This window comes from Bos indicus, chromosome 10, assembly GCF_029378745.1.
Source record: "Bos indicus isolate NIAB-ARS_2022 breed Sahiwal x Tharparkar chromosome 10, NIAB-ARS_B.indTharparkar_mat_pri_1.0, whole genome shotgun sequence".
NCBI classification, from domain to species: Eukaryota; Metazoa; Chordata; class Mammalia; order Artiodactyla; family Bovidae; genus Bos; species Bos indicus.
The window spans coordinates 59,501,443-59,520,740 of record NC_091769.1 but is presented as its reverse complement, the minus strand read 5'-3'; the positions used below and the strand labels follow the sequence as shown (position 1 = coordinate 59,520,740).

Genomic DNA, 19,298 nt, shown 5'->3' with positions numbered 1-19,298 from the left:
TAAAGATCAAACAACATGCTACTCAACAACAAATGGGTCAAAGAAGAAATCAAAATAGAAATAAAAAAATATCTTGAGACAAACAAAAATGAAAATATGACATACCAAAAATTTATGGTATACAGCAAAAGCAGTTCTAAAACGGAAGTTCACAGAAGAACAAAAAATGTCTCAAGTAACATAACTTTATACTTCAAGAGACCAGAACAAAAAAGAATTAATGATACTCAAAGTCAGCAGATGGAAGAAAGTAACAAAGATTAGACAGATATAAATGAAACAGATTGAAAAGACAACTATAATGAAACTAGAGCTAGTTCTTCGAAAAGATAAAACTGAAAGCCCAAACATTTGGAACTTAAAAGCTTTTATAGAGCAAAGGAAACCATAAACAAAACAAAAAGACAACCCTCAGAATGGAGGAAAATACCTGCAAACAAAGCAACTGTGCACGCATGCTCCATTGTCTCTGACTCTGTGACCCTACAGACTGCCAAGCTCCTCTGTCTGGGGTTGCCATTTTCTCCTTCAGGAGATCTTCTCAACCCAGGGATTGAACCTGCATCTCCTGCATTGGCAGGAAGATTTTTTACCACTGTGTCACCTGAAAAGCCAATTATTAGGGAAATGCACATCAAAACTACAATGAAGTATCCCCTCAACCAGTCAGAATGGCCATCATCAAGAAATCTGTCAACAATAAATGCTGGAGACAGTGTGAAGAAAAGGGAACCCTCTTGCCCTACTGGTGGTAATGTAAACTGATACAGCCATGATGGAGAATAGCATGGAGGTTCCTTAAAAAACTGAAAATAGAACTACCATATGACTCAGCAATACCACTACTGGACATATACTTAGAGAAAAATAATAATTCAAATAGACATTTGTACCCCAATGTTCATTGCAGCATTGTATGAAACAGCCAAGACATTATATGCAACAGCCAAGACATGGATAAAGAAGATGTGCTACATATATATGGTGAAATATTACTCAGCCATAAAATGGGATGAAATTGAGTCATCTGTAGTAATGTGAATCAACCTAGAGTCTGTCATACAGAGTGAAGTCAGTCAGAAAAACAAATGCTGTATATTAACATATATATAAGGAATCTAGAAAACTGGTACAGATGAACCTATTTGCAGGGCAGGAGTAGAGGCACAAATGTAGAAAATAGACATGTGTGAACACAGAGGGGGAAGAGAAGGTGGGACGAATTAGGAGTGTGGCACTGAAAAATATACATTACCATGTGTAAAACAGATAGCTAGTGGGAAGTTGCTGTATAACACGGGGAGCTCAGCTCGGTGCTCTGTAATGACCTGGAGGGATGGGATCGGGGCAGTGGGAGAGAAGCTCAAGGAGGAGGGGATACATGTGTGCATATGGCTAATTCTCCGTTGTACAGCTTCCACTGACACAACAGTGTGAAGTTATTATAATTCCAATAAAAAAAAGAAACTGACAAGCCTTTAGCTAGACTCAAGAAGAAAAACAGAGAGGACTCAAATAAATAAAAAATGAAAGAGATGTTACAAATGATACCAGAGATATAAAGGAACATAAGAGGTTAACATAAAAATTATATGCCAAAAAACTGGACAACCTAGAAGAAACAGTTAAATTCCTAGAAACATAAACTTACCAAAACTGAATCATGATGAAATAGAAATTGTGAACAGATTAATTAGGAATAAGGACCAGACAGCTTCACTGGTAAATTTTACCAAACATTCAAAGAAGAATTAATACCAATCCTTCTCAAACTCTTCCAAATTTATCTTATGAACCCAAAGTTACTCTGAGCCCCAAATCAGACAAGGACGCCACCAGAAAAAGCAATTACAGGAAAACATTCCAGACAAACACAGATGCAAGTTATAGAATTTTTAGAGATCTATACCTTATTAAAAAAACACAGTTTTTATCAAGAGGCAAACGGAACTTACTAAATTCTAAATGGATCTGGATGCTGCAGAAATGTTTAGTTACAGTAATTTTGCACTTTTGACTGACAGGTAAAATGTCAAGTTAGGACACAGTTTCAGCAAATATTGTGTTATAATTCAGCTTAATTACTAAGCTAAATGTATACATTGCTTGTATACATTATTTACATACCAGCCACTGCTGTCCATAAACAAATACATGATTTTTGGCGATGTCAACTCTATCCCAAGCCAATGTAAGGATGAGCTGGTCAAATGCAGATGCATTAGTGCCTAATTGAATAAAGAAAACAGTTGACAAGTTTATTTAACTTATTTGAATTTTTTGGCAAGTACATTTTTGTACATGTTTAATAGGATGAATTTATAGAAGTCAAACTGCTGTGTAGAAAGATATATAGTTTTTGATACACTGCCAAAATAAATTCCAGAAATGTTATACCATCCTTCAGGAGTATACAAATACCCAGTAGGAGGATAAAAAGCTTCCCCCCACCCCCAATTTATAGGGTTTCTTTGTTTTAACATCTTTCTATCATTTCCAAATTTCCACATTTCTGCTAATATCTATTACATAAATTCTGACTCATTTTTCCATGGATTATTCATCTGCTTATCACTAATTTTTAACACCTTCCAGTGATCTTTCCACATTCCTGTTCTTAGTTATCTCATCTATAAAATGAAGAAAATAGGAAATCTAACTCTTAGGGCTGCTGCAAGAGTAAACAACATAAACTACTAAAGCACAGTAGCTAGTTCACAGAAAGAATATAGCAAATATTAGTGCTCTCTTTTTATTTTTTATACTTATGAAATCATACTTATTGACCTTTCCCTTTATGGTTTCTAGGCTTCCTATTATTTATGATCTTTATTCTTAGATGACGTAAACATGCTATATTTATTATAGTATTTTTAAAATGTTTGATCTTTTGGCAATTTATTATGGCCTAACATTTGCAAAATTCTTGTGAATGATAAGACAACACCCTCTTGCTCTGCTTCTGCTACCTCATTCCACACTGTCAGGTATTTAGATGGAACAACATTTTAGTTTATAATTTTTGAAAAGATTTCTCACTATAATACTGTTTATCAGTTGGATGCCTTTGGAAAGATAATGAGAGAAAAACAATTCAAGTGAAAGTATAATAACCCCTCAGTCCTAGAAGATACAAGTTTTCTTTCCAAACGTTCCTTCCTAATAAAAATCGCACATTTAAGAATACTATCTTTAATTTCTATCAACTAATACCTTATTACCTTTAAACACTTATTTTTCAGCCAATTAAAAATGTAACACATTTTATACATCCTTAACAAGATAACAGGCCTAATGGCATAAATTCTAGTTTGAACTTTTAAAAAAATTATATACTATAAAGACAAAAGTGAATTTGCTGTCATAGAAAGTGAATGCTATGTCTTTTACAAAGAAAAATTATTGAAAAATTTAATTCTCAAATTAACAAACACTAACTTATATAAAGACTGTAAATGAAAGACCTAACAAATAAATTTGAAACCTTACCTTTAAGCAGTGCAGTAAGTATTGCTACATCTATATCTTGATGTTCATCTGATCCAATGTGGAAAACAGTGATCTATTTAAAGATTAATCCATAATATTATGCTTTTACATTTTAAAAGCTAAGGCATAAAGCAAATAAATCACACATAAATCACAAAGTAATTTCAAAGTACATGGCATATACAATTTTGGGAGGTCAGAAATAATTTCATTATAATAAAAAAACCCCAAAATTAAAAATCTGTATCATTTACCAAATAAAATTCAAGTATATTCAAACCTTTAATATTTTTCTAACTGAGAATTCTCCCTGCAGTCCAGTGGTTAGGACTCCGTGCTTTTATGGCCAAGGGCTTGGGTTCAATTTCTGGTTGGGAAACTAAGATCCCACAAGCCCACAGGGGTGGCCAAAAATTAATTTTTTAAAAGTATTTCTCTAGTTTAGAATGTGCTTTGAATGAAATAAAAAGGCTTATTCTGATGAAATCTACTTACGAGCTCCTTTCTTTTCATACATTCCATTAGTGTTTGAAATAAATGAACTGCTTCACTCTGGCCAAAGTTAAATGTTTTTTTGATAGTTGAAATAATATCGGGCTCTGCTGCATCAGGAAGATTCCTGAAGTAAGAGGAAACACAACTTAATCCACTGATTTCAAATTCTGCAATTTGAAGAATCTAGTATCATCAAGTACTGTTGGACAGGCAAGGCATTTAAAGATACTGTATTAAGTACTTGGGAAAAAACTAAATACTCAACCGTGAGTGAAATCTGCTTCATTAGACTCCCACTACAAATCACAAGGGTGAAAAATGGAAAATGGAGTGATTTTTCTCTTTGAATTATTTCCAACATTTTTTTATAAGGCATGTGAGTACATTATCAGTACTCACATTCTATAAGATTTTGTATAATCTTAAGATATTATGATGTGTAAACCAGTATTTCACCAAAATGTGTTAAATATCAGCACATTTGCATTTTTATTTCTTTTTCTCAAAGTGGAATATATTTACATGGCTCAAAAGTTTGATATAAAATATAAAGATGTGCAAATTCATAGTGAACGTGTCCTTTTCACTGTCTTCTATCAGTCCATTCCATCTCAACTGCTCTCAAGAAACACTATTATTTTGTGTAACTTTCCAGGATCTCTTTCCATACATACAATTCTGCTTTTCTCCCACATGAAAGGCACCATAATATATATGTTACTGTACATTTTCCTTTTTCTACATATATATTGTTAATCTTCTCAAGTCTACTAACCAGATTAAAACCATACATAAAACTATTGCAAACTATTCCACTGTGCAGATGTACCATGTTATTTATCTAGTCCCCTTGACATATGCTCTATATTGTTCCAATCTTTTATTATGACAAACCACACTGTAATGCATAACTTTATGTAAGTTACTTCATATGTGTACATTTGTAGGAAAATTACCAGAAATAAAACTATCATGTCAAAAGATATGTGCCTCTGTATATTTAACAGATCTTGCAAAATTGTCCATAACAAAGACAGTTATATTTTAACTCATTCTAATAATGTGTCAGACAGGCCTTTTCCTCAACACTTAGGAAGGTATTTTCATGTTCATAAAACACCGAAATGAATTTAATATTCTAGAAGCCACAAGCTTCTTTATGCAAGGGTGCGCAGTTGTGTCCTACTCTTTGCGACCCCATGAACTGTAGCCCATCAGGCTCCTCTGTCCATGGAATTTTTCCAGGCAAGAACACTGGAGTGGGTTGCCATTTCCTACTCCAGACCCAGGGATCAAACCTGCATGTTGTTCGTCTCCTGAACTGGCAGGCAGATTTTTTACCACTCCACTACCTAGGAAGCCCCCTCAGCCCTCTTTACGTGAAATTATTAAAAATATATTGTAATCATACACTTACCCTCCTTCTTCTGTTTGCTTATGAATATATGCTAGTAGATCTGCAGCTCTGCCTGTTCCTTCACATACGACAACTGGAACAGGAGGACTTTCCTGAAGGTATTCTAAAACAGTGAGGATAACATTTGGCCCACCCTCAAATATAAGTGCCACCACAGGAACACCTTGACCAATTCCTTAAAAAAGTAAAAAGATTAATTATGATATTAGGCAAAATTCAATAATTTAATCTTATTTTTATCTCAATCAAAAACAATAAAAAGCCAAAATAAAATTTCTTAAAAGACTGTGTTGGATTAAAGTACTCAACATGATACTAGTCTGATATAAATAAAATACTAAAACAATTACTTTTACACTGACTTTTAAGTCTATTCTAAGTAACAAAATTAGAAAATTCAATATATAACAAGGCATACACTAAAACATATATTCACTGGAAAGCAGTAACTATTTTGCATATTTCTCTACTTTAACTCTTGATTAGAAATTAAAACACCAAGTTGGTTTTCAGTTTGCTTTTTAATATGGCATGAGTTGAACTTCCAATGTTTCTATTTTTAATCACTTTTTTATTCCAAATGCAATGAGACATTAGTATAGAAATTAATGACAGAATCAGGATTACATAAATAGAACAGATCAATAAAATCAAGACCTCTATTAAGAGTAACAGAAAAGAAATTTAGGGAATACCTTGTCTAGTGAATACCTAGTGAAAAAATCCAAAATATAGGTATTTTCAAAGTTCTAAAACATTCCTAAGTTTTAGGAGATGCTATGACTCCATCGTAATCTGAAAATACTATCCTGTAATTTTTGTACTTATATTTCACTTCATCATAGAGCTCACCTTCTTGGTGTCCTAAAATTACAAAATTTCTTCTTTTTGAAATAAAAATCTAGATGTTGAACCAGAAAGTTTAACCATGGTTAGAAAAGATGTGTTTCTAGAATACCAATTTTTAAGACATATCTACCAAAGAGTGATACCTACTTATGTTATCAACTTTATGTAAAGTGATTCTTACTTCACAATAAAGTATGTTTTTCCTCTTCAATCCTGAACTTCAAAGTCATGTACTGGAATATATCATACATTAAGAATATTTCTGAATTCCTTGAGATGCAATGGGATTACAGTAGCAACAAAGCTTCCAATGAACTTTTGTGGCTTTGGCCTTGATATTTGAGTATCCTGTTTAATCTCAAACTTCCTTTCCTAGGTCTCATTTTGTGTAGGGTCAGTTACTCTTTGTTGTTTAATGTCATCCTGCTACTAAGGAAATGAGGACTTAAAAGAACATTCTACCTTTCATAGAATGCTGCTGGCAATTAATACAGCCCAGAATAATTTTAACAACAAATTTATAAATGCCCTTACTAGCATGAATTCTTTGCTGATTAACAGTTTTTTCAAGTTCTCTTCTAAGTCTGACTTCTGCTCCATACTTTCCAACAGTGCCATCATCCACCAATATGAAATGGGAATGCAGATTATTCAGAACATTCAATTTGCTCAGAGGGTTCAACAAAGTTTGGTAAGGAGCAACCACCTAAACAATAACAAACATGAGAGTTAGTGGGTAGGATTAAATATAACATACAGTAAAAACAAATTTTGAAATAATCTGTAAAGGCAAAAATACAAAATATAAAAGAATGTATCAAAAAGCATGAGCTTTTAAGCAACTGAAGATTATTCAATAATGGGCTAAACCAAACAATTATATTTTGGCTCTCACTGCAGAATATATCATATTTCATCATCCCATGCAAAGGAAACAGCAGCAAATAAGCAAATAAATAAAGAATGTTAAGAACCTCTTAGATTATTAGGGAATAACGTGCAATATATAAAGGACATTGAATAAAAGCAGTTTAATGTCATATTGCTACTTTTCCAGTCATAAGTAGAATCTTTAAAATTGATGTTAGAAATTCAACTGCATTTGAAAATGATCATTATAATTAATTCCTTTTTAACAATCTCTTGAAAAAATATCTACAACCAATTCGCATGTCTTTAACCTACTTGAATAAAACACCAGCATTTGATTACTACTTTCACAGACAATACAATTAATTCTTAACATCATGCAATCATCAAAAACTTAATTACACAGACTGGCATGATATGGAAAAAGTGTGAAATAGTTATACAAAAAAGGGCAGAAACCAAATGTACTAACACTATAATTACAACTGTTTAAATCTATGATGGTGTTTTCAAAAGGACTGTAGTATGATCATGAATATTTTAGGTTGACTTTGCACTATTCTTACTCTAATTTTGTTCTGACATAAGCTTAAAAAAAAGAAATTTTTAAAAACACTCTTACATCTCTCCCAACAAGATCATTTCTGTTTTCAATCACTCCCCATGGAGCTATTCCAATAGTGCAAATCTTTCGAGATGATCTGGAAGCATGTTCTTTAAGGGCATCACCAACATGTTTTGCCACACCTGTTCATATAAAATTAAATTCACTTTATTTGAAAGTCTTTATTGTGTTCAGAACAATCCTATTCTCAGTAACGTTACAACTGATGCTAGGTTTTTGTTTTTTTTTTTCACAAATAGCAACAAAGTCCAAAAGACAAACTTTCAAAAGAAAACACAAGGACGAAAAAGAAAGGAAAAAAAAAAAAAAAACCCACAATGTCAAACCACTACAACTGCCTGAAACACACGTAAAACTAACTTTTACCATGTTGTTAGGCCTAGTCTCCTCTCTTAGATTCCTCATGTTAACTGTAGTTTTTGTTACTGCTCTATACATCATCTAAAAAAAAAGAAGAGTATGGCTCAGGACTATAAGCAAAACATACAAACTCAGAAAAAACTACAACAGTTTTCCAACTGAGTCAAAAACTGGGAGGAAAGTATACAGAAAAATAATTCAAAAGAGCACATAACTTCTCATTACCACTTGTTATGGACTGAACAGTATCCTCCCCAAAATTCCTATGTTGATACTCTAACCCCAGTACCTTAGAATGTGACAGTATTTGGAAATAGATCCTTTAGGATATCGTGTGAAAATGAGGATGTTGGGGTAGGCCCTAATCCAATCTGGCTGGTGTCCTTATAAGAAGGGGAAATTTGGACACAAAAGAGACACCAGAGATGCACATGCAATGGGAAAGGCCACAAGAGGACACAGTGAAAAGATGGCCATCTGTAAGTCAAGGAGAGCTGCATCAGGAGGTATCAAACTTGCTAACATCTTGATCTTGGGTCTCCAGAACTATTAGAAAATAAATTTCTTTTGTTTAAGCCTCCCAGTCTGTGGTATTTTAATAGCCCTAGCAAATCAATGCATCACTCAATTAGATTTTTATAGCACATTAGATCTCATATCTCACAGGGATATTTGAAATAGCATCTTTACTGTTCTTCCAATTGCTGCTTTGCCTGTTTATAGTCTATTTTTAAACCATCATTCAAGATATCTTTGCTCCTGTCAACTCTGTTTAAAACCTCCCCTTCTAATTCAGATTAAAAGTCAAAGTGCTTATAATGGCCTGCAAGGCCTTATATGATGATCTATCTGTTGCTCCTGATATTCACCACAAACCCTGTCAAACCCACCATCACCACTCACCTGTAACTTTCTTATCTCATCACCCAGCAGTCCTTGCTCATTCTACTCAAGCTACATTGGATCTTTCTTACTATTTTTCCAATACTTCCCATTTTTTCTCCTTTAAATGCTCTGTCCCACATTATTCTTCATCTCATTCGCTTCATTTCCTTCCACTTCTACTCAAAGTTACCCTATGAACAAAGCTTCCTTGACCATCCCTCACTATCCCTCCTCTACATTTTATGCGTCTCCCAAAGCACTTATTATTTAATTTATTATACACTTAGTTATCTGTTTGTTTTCTACATCTTTCCCACTAGAATATAAGCTCCATGAAGGCAAATATTTTGTGTAACGATATATTTTCAGTGCCTAGAAGAGTGCCACAATAAGGTTCAAAAAACAGTTGCTGTTAATGAAATATATTTTTGCAAACTAATTTAAATAATAACTATGTTTTACTTTGGATATTAAAATTAATTGGCCTTCCTTCTATCCAAACTGTGTATGTGAAAGGAAAGACTTAGAATATAAGATTATATTAAAAATTAACTTCAAAAGCTATTTTTTTACCACTGTCTAGGCAATGAATCGGAGAAGGCAATGGCACCCCACTCCAGTACTCTTGCCTGGAAAATCCATGGACAGAGGAACCTGGTAGGCTGCAGTCCATGGGGTCGCTAAGAGTCGGGAACAACGGAGCGACTTCACTTTCACATTTCACTTTCATGCAGTGGAGAAGGAAATGGCAACCCACTCCAGTGTTCTTGCCTGGAGAATCCCAGGGACGGGGAAGCCTGGTGGGCTGCCGTCTATGGGATCACACAGAGTCGGACACGACTGAATCGACTTAGCAGCAGGCAATGAATTGCCATTCTTTTCTCAATTTACCAGCAGTTACAAAGTGACAAGAATAACACTTTGCTATACAGTAGGTCAGCAAACTTTTTATAAAGGACCAAATTTGAAGCATTTTAGGCTTTGCAAGACACACAATCTAAGAACTATCCACCTCTGCTCTTATAGCACAGAAGTGTGATACAAAACCATACAAAAACAAACGTGGCTGTGTTCCAATAAACCTTTATCTACAAAAACAAGGAGTAGGCTGGATTTGGTGCAGGGAACCATAGTTTGCAAACCCTTGCTCCAAAGCACATTATTCTTGGGAATTCCCTGACGGTCCAATGATTAGGATTTGGCACTGTCATCACAATGGCCCAGGCTGGGGAACTAAGATCCTGCAAGCCACAAGACACAGCCAAAAACAAAGTCTTAATAAAAAAAAAAAAAGTAAATGATAAAGCATACTATTCTTTTAAAAGAACAAACAAAAACCAAATTCATTTTTCAGTTAGCATTTATACTTAAGAACTATAGATTACTTAACAGAAGACTAGTATACATTTATACTGTGTTGACTTTTCAAATATCTGATATGAAAAATTTACAAACACATCAAATAAATATTATACCAATTTTATTACTGTTTACCTGTGTTTACTCCTCCAGTTAAAATCCAGGCTCCGGTTGTAACTGCAGCTTTAATAAGACCCTTTCCAAGCAACTGCTTGATTCGTGGGTGAAGCTCAAACTTCTGCATGCCACCATGCACAGAGATAACAAGTTTGGGTAATTCCATTTGCCATTCTTTAAGCAGAAGTTGTAGAATGATTTCAGGTTTGGTGTCATATGATAGCCTCACATACTAACAAGAAAGATTTTTAAAAAATAATAATTCATAAGTTTCATAATGCAGCATCACATGACTTAAGAAAAACTTTATTTGCATAAGATTATTATAAAGTAGATTTCATAGGCTACTTGTAATATATTTATACTCCTAAGAATAAGCAATAACAAACAAACAATTTTAAGGTTGGAAAATCATTCTGTAAGAGCTAGAGAAATAGTGGCACTCTAATTTTCAAACTTTAAGATGTAAATTTGTTACTCCTTCTGATTATATAAACCAAATTACCATTCACCTGGTTTACAGATTTGTCCACAGTATTTCTTGCCTTGTAAGAAGAAATCAAAAATATTCATATCAAATCTTATAATACTCAGATGTTGGGGGGAAAAAAAAACTTTTAATCTTCTCTAATAAAGGTTCTTTCCAAAACAATATATTAGCCATTCCTTTACAGAGATCAAACACCAAGGGAAAATATCCCCAAATATCATAAGTTATATAAAACTGAGAAGACTCCAGATTCCCTTAACAATGATTTGTAATGAGATTTCTTCTAAGTCTTTAAGTATTAGCTTTGTTTAACTTATCATTATACTTGGGTTCATTAAGTGGTGCTTGGAAAATAATCTAAAGTTAATAAATTTAAAAAGCAGATTATGGGACTTCCCTGGTGGTCCAGAGGTTGGGAGTCCACCTGCCAATGCAGGGACATGGGTTTGATTCTTGGTCCAAGAGGATTTCACATACTGTGAGGCAAATGAGCCTGTGTGCCACAACTACTGAGGCCACACTCTGCAAAAAAGAGTAGCCCCTGCTTGCAGCAACTAGAGAAAGCCCTCACGCAGCAATGAAGACCCATCACAGTCATAAATGAATAAATAAAATTTAAAAAAAAGAGATTATGTTAGTAATAAATGAGGAATTCCATTTTCAACAATGATGGACTATGTTGTTTTGGACCAACTCTGCCCCTAGGAACTAGACAAACTAGATTAACGACCCCTGTTATTAAGACATCAGTAAGCTACCAAAGTTGTGACAACTTGTCGTGTCAGGATCCAAAAGAACAGAAAAACCCAGAGAGACAGGCCCATCATATGACACTGCTTAGCAAATCAAGACGGGGAGGGAGCCAGGGACAGTAACTTAAAAGGTAAAATGTAGACAAGTCTAAATGAATCATAAATTATTATTTGGGGATTTAAACATTTTTATTTATTTATATTTGGCTGTGCCAGGTCTTTGTTCTGCGTAGGCTTTCTCTAGTTGAAGCGAGCGGGGGCTACTCTTCCCTCAGTGCTCTGGGCTCCTCACTGTGGTACCTTCTTTTGTTGCTGAGCACTGGCTCTAGGGCATGTAGGCTTCAGTAGCTGCAGCATGTGGGTGCAGCACTTGTGGTTCCTGGGCACTGAAGCACAGGCTCAATAGTTGTGGCACATGGGCTTAGCTGCTCTGTGGCATGTGGGATCTTCCAGGATCAGGAATCGAATCTGTGTCTCCTGCATTGGCGGGCAGATTCTTTACCACTGATCCACCAAGGAGGATCAATTTGGGAGTTTTCAAAAAACACACACACACACACAAATAAAATTTATGCCAACAAAAGCACGTAAGTCATGAGGGAAATAAATGCAGTCACAAGTATTTTAAAGGTTCTTGCATTGACCAGGAAGTAGTAAAAGTACTAATCTGTAACAGTAACCAGTTAAAGATGTATTTTATAGTATTTATAAAATTAACCTGCAGAACAGAAAAATATATAAATAAGATGCTATAAAGAAAAGCAATAATTAAAAATACGTTAACCAAAAAGATTAAAAAAGGGAACAAAGAGAAAGTGAAATAGTAAATGAAACTAAAAAAGGTTCAATGCACCAAAACACATTCTGTATTTGTGTGTACCAATACAAAGAACTTCAAAATAAAGAAATGACTAAAACTGATTTTCTGACACACTATTATATAAGCTGTCAGATAATAAACATGCATTATTTAATTAACTGGCTTCCTGGGTAGCTCAAATGGTAAAGAATCTTCCTGCAATGTGGGACACCTGGGTTTGATCCCTGGGTCGGGAAGATCCCTTGGAGAAGGGCATGGCAACGCACTCTAGTATTCTTACCTGGAGAATTCCACAGACAGAGGAGCCTGGTGGGCTCTAGTCCATGGAGTTGCAAAGAGCTGGAATTAATTAAAAGGTAAATGAAGTAAGACACTTTAATACACAATATACCTTAGCTCTGTAGGAATGAGAACCCCCTTGAAAATTTATGACTCCATAAGCATCCGTTGGGCTCTGTTCTGTATGTTTTTCCACAGACCACTCTTCTAATGTCTGATTAAAATGGTCACCCAATTTCACATCTGAGTATTTCATGGCAAGACTTGCAGTAAAACAAGCATGTTGCTTGACCAAGCGACCACAAAAACACCTAAGGGAAAAAAATAATAAAACTTTTAAAAGATCTTTTAAAAAAATCAGTCAATGAAAAACTGTTTGAAAATAAAGGAACTTTTGAAGAATATGAAAATACTCTTTTTGATTTTAGGATATCAGTAAGTTAATATGTTAACCATAGCATTAAAATACTATAAATACATTAATATTTGATGATACAGGCTTCTATTAATAAACTTAGTTTGAGGCATCTACTTCAGTTCAGTTCAGTTCAATGGCTCAGTCGTGTACGACTCTTTGCGACCCCATGAATCGCAGCACGCCAGGCCTCCCTGTCCATCACCAACTCACGGAGTTCACTCAGACTCAGGTCCATTGAGTCAGTGATGCCATCCAGCCATCTCATCCTCTGTCGGCCCCTTCTCCTCCTGCCCCCAACCTCTCCCAGCATCAAAGACTTTTCCAATGAGTCAGCTCTTCCATGAGGTGGCCAAAGTACTGGAGTTTCAGCTTTAGCATCATTCCTTCCAAAGAACACCCAGGACTGATGTCCTTCAGAATGGACTGGTTGGATCTCCTTGCAGTCCAATGGACTCTCAAGAGTCTTCTCCAACATCACAGTTCAAAAGCATCAATTCTTCGGTGCTCAGCTTTCTTCACAGTTCAACTCTCACATCCATACATGACCACTGGAAAAACCACAGCCTTGACTAGACGGATGTTGGCAAAGTAATGTCTCTGCTTTTCAATATGCTATCTAGGTTGGTCATAACTTTTCTTCCAAGGAGTAAGCCTCTTTTAATTTCATGGCTGCAGTCACCATCTGCAGTGATTTTAGAACCCCAAAAAATAAAGTCTGACACTGTTTCCACTGTTTCCCCATCTACAGCTTTGGAGAATGTATAAATGTTAGTGAACCTGAAGACAGATCAATACAAATGATATAATTTGATAAATGGGAAAAAATTATTTTAATTAAACAAAAATAAAACAGGGCCTCAGTGACCTGCAGGAAATATCAAGCAACCTAATATACCCAGACTCCCAGAGGGAGGAGAGACAGAGAAGGGGCTGCTGCTGCTGATGCTAAGTTGCTTCAGTCGTGTCCGACTCTGTGCGACCCCATAGACGCCAGCCCACCAAGCTCCCCCATCCCTGGGATTCTCCAGGCAAGAACACTGGAGTGGGTTGCCATTTCCCTCTCCAATGCATGAAAGGGAAAAGTGAAAGTGAAGTCCCTCAGTCGTGTCCGACTCTTAGCAACCCCATGGACTGCAGCCTATCAGGTTCCTTCATCCATGGGATTTTCCAGGGAAGAGTACTGGAGTCAGAGAAGGGGCAGAAAAGGATCTTAAGAAACAGTGGCTAAAATTTGGTGAAAAACACGAACTTGCAGATATTTATTCAAGATTTCTGCTTTACTGACTATGTCAAAGCCTTTGACTGTGTGGATCACAATAAACTGTGGAAAATTCTCAAAGAGATGGGAATACCAGACCACCTGATCCGCCTCTTGAGAAACCTATATGCAGGTCAGGAAGCAACAGTTAGAACTAGACATGGAACAACAGACTGGTTCCAAATAGGAAAAGGAGTACGTCAAGGCTGTATACTGTCACCCTGCTTATTTAACTTATATGCAGAGTACATCATAAGAAACGCTGGGCTGGAAGAAGCACAAGCTGGAATCAAGTTTTCCGGGAGAAATATCAATAACCTCAGATATGCAGATGACACCACCCTTATGGCAGAAAGTGAAGAGGAACTAAAAAGCCTCTTGATGAAAGTGAAAGAGGAGAGCGAAAAAGTTGGCTTAAAGCTCAACATTCAGAAAACTAAGATCATGGCATCCGGTCCCATCACTTCATAGGAAATAGATGGGGAAACAGTGGAAACAGTGTCAGACTTTATTTTTCTGGACTCCAAAATCACTGCAGATGGTGACTATAGCCATGAAATTAAAAGACGCTTACTCTTTGGAAGCAAAGTTATGACCAACCTAGATAGCTTATTAAAAAGCAGAGACATTACTTTGCCAACAAAGGTCCGTCTAGTCAAGGCTATGGTTTTTCCAGTGGTCATGTATGGATGTGCGAGTTGGACTGTGAAGAAAGCTGAGAGCTAAAGAATTGATGCTTTTGAACTGTGGTGTTGGAGAAGACTCTTGAGAGTTCCTTGGACTGCAAGGAGATCCAACCAGTCCATTCTAAAGGAGATCAGTCCTGGGTGTTCTTTGGAAGGAATGATGCTAAAGCTGAAACTCCAATACTTTGGCCACCTGATGTGAAGAGTTGACTCATTGGAAAAGACTCTGATGCTGGGAGGGATTGGGGGCAGGAGGAGAAGGGGACAACAGAGGATGAGATGGCTGGATGGCATCACCGACTCGATGGACAGGAGTTTGAGTGAACTCCGTGAGTTGGTGATGGACAGGGAGGCCTGGAGTGCTCCAGTTCATGGGGTCGCAAAGAGTCGGACACAACTGAGAGACTGAACTGAACTGAATTGATTCAAGATTTATTCAAAAAGAAGGAAAAAGAGAACCATTCTCAGGCACATCACAGGCCGGCTGTTAAAAACCAAAATTATAGGGGAAAAAATCCTTAAAACAGCCAGAGGAAAAAGAGACCCATTACACACAGACGAACCACTGCACTAATGACAGCTGACTTCCCACTGGAAACAAGAGCCAGAAGACAACAGAATGGTATCTTCAAATCATTGGAATGAGAAAACTCAAAATTTCATATTCAGGGAAAACATCCTTCAAAAATGACTAAAATAAACATATTTTCAGATAAACCAAGCTGAGAAAACTCATCTCCAGTATACCAGTTCAGTTCAGTCACTCAGTCGTGTCTGACTCTTTGCAACCCCATGAACCGCAGCACACCAGGCATCCCTGTCCGTCACCAACTCCCAGAGTCCACCCAAACCCATGTCCATCGAGTATACCAGCATTATACCAAAAGCTAAAGGAAGCTCTTCAGCCTGAAGACAGATGCCAGATCGAACTACCCATCTAGAGGAAGGAATGAATAGGCCTGGAAATGGTACAACAATTCAATATATGTAAATGAACTCATTCTATACACTTCTGCTGTTCAGCCTGCCAACCGGAGACCTTCTCTTCTTTCTCTTACATTCCTTCATCACATCTTAAAGAATAACATTACTCTTTAATTAGTTGCCCGAGTAAGAAACTTAGGTACTGTCCTCAAATGTTCCCTTTCCCCACACACCACCAATCCTACTGAGTTTATCTGATTGATCCCCCTTTTCAAATATGCCTATTTCTCTTCATTACCATAGGTATCTTAATTCAGGCTCTTATTTTTTGCCAGAATTACTCTAAAAACTTCCAAACTATATTTTCCTCTCAATCCAATCTCCTCAAAATGCCAACTGCTTTTATTGAGGGGAAAAAAAAGAAAATCTACTTCCCTATATAATATCTTTTTAACATGAAATCAAAACTGTGTGGCATAGTATACAAAAAGTTAAAATGATCTGGCCCTATTTATTTCTCAAGACTCAGATCTTTTCAATATCCATCCTATTAATACCTTCTACAGCTTGCAGTTTCCTGACATAACCATAATCTCTTTCACTGCCAAGCCTGCCCACAAACTGTTCTCTCTGCTTCAAATCCCTTTCCTCAATCTTTAACCAGCTAATTCATATTCAACTTTAGCACTCTGCTCAGGCACCTGCACTTGAGTTTCAAGTAACTCTGCCTAATCCTTTATCTCCCAAGTGTGAGTTAAGTAATGCTTAAACATAATGGCCTGTGAATTTTATCCCAGTGTATTCTGACTTTTTTCATATACTAGTTTTATTTTCCAAAATGTGTGTGATACTGTTATTGTTATGATACTTACCTGACAAGTTGCTGACAAATCTGACATCCTGGAAGGCATCTATAAAACAAGGTAAATCTATTACTTAAAGGAAAAATCATTTTTCTTCTCATTTAAACTAAACTATAATAATCCATTAAAAAAAAGTACAAAACAAAGGAATATTATATATTTTTCAAGAGATATCTTAGGTCATTTGTACCTTTTTTAAAAACTCAGTTTTCATTTTTTAAATACAATTAGTTGTGTCATAAAACCCAGAAACCACAAAAGACAGATTTAACTACATTAAAAAAAAAAAAAATTTATATGGCAAAAACACGTCACTAATAAAAGTCCAAAGATAAACTGAGAAAAAATATTTATAGAAAAAAGGTTAGCTTCCCTAATAATATAATATATTAAATATAAATATAATATATAAAGTTTCCCTAATGGCTATGGTTTTTCCAGTGGTCATGTATGGATGTGAGAGTTGGACTGTGAAGAAAGCTGAACGCTAAAGAGTTGATGCTTTTGAACTGTGGTGTTGGAGAAGACTCTTGAGAGTCCTTTGGACTTCAAGGAGATCCAACCAGTCCATTCTAAAGGAGATGAGTCCTGGGTGTTCCTTGGAAGGAATGATGCTAAAGCTGAAACTCCAGCACTTTGGCCACCCCATGCAAAGAGTTGACTCACTGGAAAAGACTCTGATGCTGGGAGGGATTGGGGCAGGAGGAGAAGGGGACGACAGAGGATGAGATGGCTGGATGGCATCACTGACTCGATGGACATGAGTCTCAGTGAACTTCGGGAGTTGGTGATGGACAGGGAGGCCTGGCATGCTGCGATTCATGGGGTCGCAAAGAGTCAGACACGACTGAGAGACTGAATTGAATATATAATATAAAAAGTGTATTTGCTTCCCTAATATATTTATCAAATCAATATAAAATGGGAAAATATATGAACAGATATATGCATGTGTGCTCAGTCACTCGGTCGTGTACACTCTGCAACCCCTGGACTGTGGCCCACCAGGCTTCTCTGTCCATGGTATTTCTCAGGCAAGAATACTGGAGTGGGCTGTCATTTCCTGTTCCAGGGGATCTTCCTGACCCAAGAATTGAACCAATGTCCCCTGCATCTCCTGCACTGGCAGATGGACTCTTTACCACAGAGCCACCTAGGAAGTCCATATGAACAGATAATTCAAAGTAAAAACATACATATGAAAAGATATTTGATTGGAAGAAAATTATTTAATCCTTTAAGACAATGTCTTGGTATGAATATAGAAGAAAGTAGTCTTATATCTGCTGGTAGGAGTACAAATGGAGGGCAATTTGGCAAAACTCATCAAAACGAAAAATGTACTCTCAAACTTTAATTCCAGTACTTAAGAGTAAAGGTTAAAAATATCTATAGAATATGTGTAAAATAAAGTTATTCACTACAGAATACTTTTGTCTAATAGCAAAAAAGAAAACAGGTTAGCTAAAATGTCCATCAATCAGGGAATATTAAAATTATGATCCAGATATATAATTAGTAAGGATGCAACAATTAAGAACAAAGAACAATGTGACCTGGGAAATGTCATTGGTGCTCTCTGATTAAAAAACATGATATTATAACAAAACCCATCTTTAATAACTAGTATGAAATTCAGATAAATCACAGAGTAATGATTGAAAGAGACACTAAGGTTATCTATTTTAACGATCTAAAAAGACATTTACAGAAATTACTAAAAATTGGGGGAATATTAAAGAATACAAAAAATGTTTTCTTAATGGTGATCAAATAAATGCAAATTTAATACGTAATTTTCTGTTAATCACTTTCTTGAAGATGAGGGCTAACATTAATCAATATTCAGGCATTCTCGTCACTACTGGTGACAATGTACGTCATATTCTTTAATCCTTTGGAAAGTTTTTTGGCATTATATATATTAAGGGGGAATAAAACTTGAAACACAAAAATAGTTTTTATCCACTAAGACCTCCATTACGACCTAATTTTAATTTAAAATAGGCTCAAAATTGAAAACAACTCAAGTGCCCAATAGCAGGATATGCACATGAACTGTATATAGACCAACAGAGTATTAACTACTACTCTTAAAGGGATATTATGGAAAAATAAAGTTACTATAACATTTTGTTAAAAAAAAACCAGATACAATGTTTTACATATAGACTGAATTTAGCAATATTTTAAAAACAAAAGCTATGCATTGAGTAAAGATTAAAAATAGGCGCAATAAATGTTATTAATGACTGTCTTCATGTTTTGATACTCTGAATATTCAGCCAACTTTCTACATCTCAAGTTTGCAAAATTTATCATGCACATTTCTCTTATAATGA

At 35.7% G+C, this 19,298-nt stretch overlaps 1 protein-coding gene across 4 annotated transcripts in view; it reads right to left on the bottom strand.

The window, feature by feature from the left end:
* Positions 1 to 19,298, bottom strand: part of TRPM7 (transient receptor potential cation channel subfamily M member 7) — a 116,602-nt gene that overhangs the window by 76,472 nt on the left and 20,832 nt on the right. For all 4 annotated transcript variants that reach the window (XR_011568896.1, XR_011568897.1, XM_019968844.2 and 1 more), the window contains exons 3-11: positions 16,966 to 17,004; positions 12,920 to 13,118; positions 10,485 to 10,698; positions 7,743 to 7,867; positions 6,785 to 6,956; positions 5,402 to 5,576; positions 3,985 to 4,108; positions 3,490 to 3,562; positions 2,128 to 2,228 (exon numbers count right to left, since the gene is read on the bottom strand). Coding sequence is in view for 2 of the 4 variants with exons in the window: in XM_019968844.2 (XP_019824403.2) it covers positions 2,128 to 2,228; positions 3,490 to 3,562; positions 3,985 to 4,108; positions 5,402 to 5,576; positions 6,785 to 6,956; positions 7,743 to 7,867; positions 10,485 to 10,698; positions 12,920 to 13,118; positions 16,966 to 17,004 (1,222 nt within the window). In the remaining 2 variants the exon portion in view is untranslated. The remainder of the gene's footprint in view (positions 1 to 2,127; positions 2,229 to 3,489; positions 3,563 to 3,984; positions 4,109 to 5,401; positions 5,577 to 6,784; positions 6,957 to 7,742; positions 7,868 to 10,484; positions 10,699 to 12,919; positions 13,119 to 16,965; positions 17,005 to 19,298) is intronic.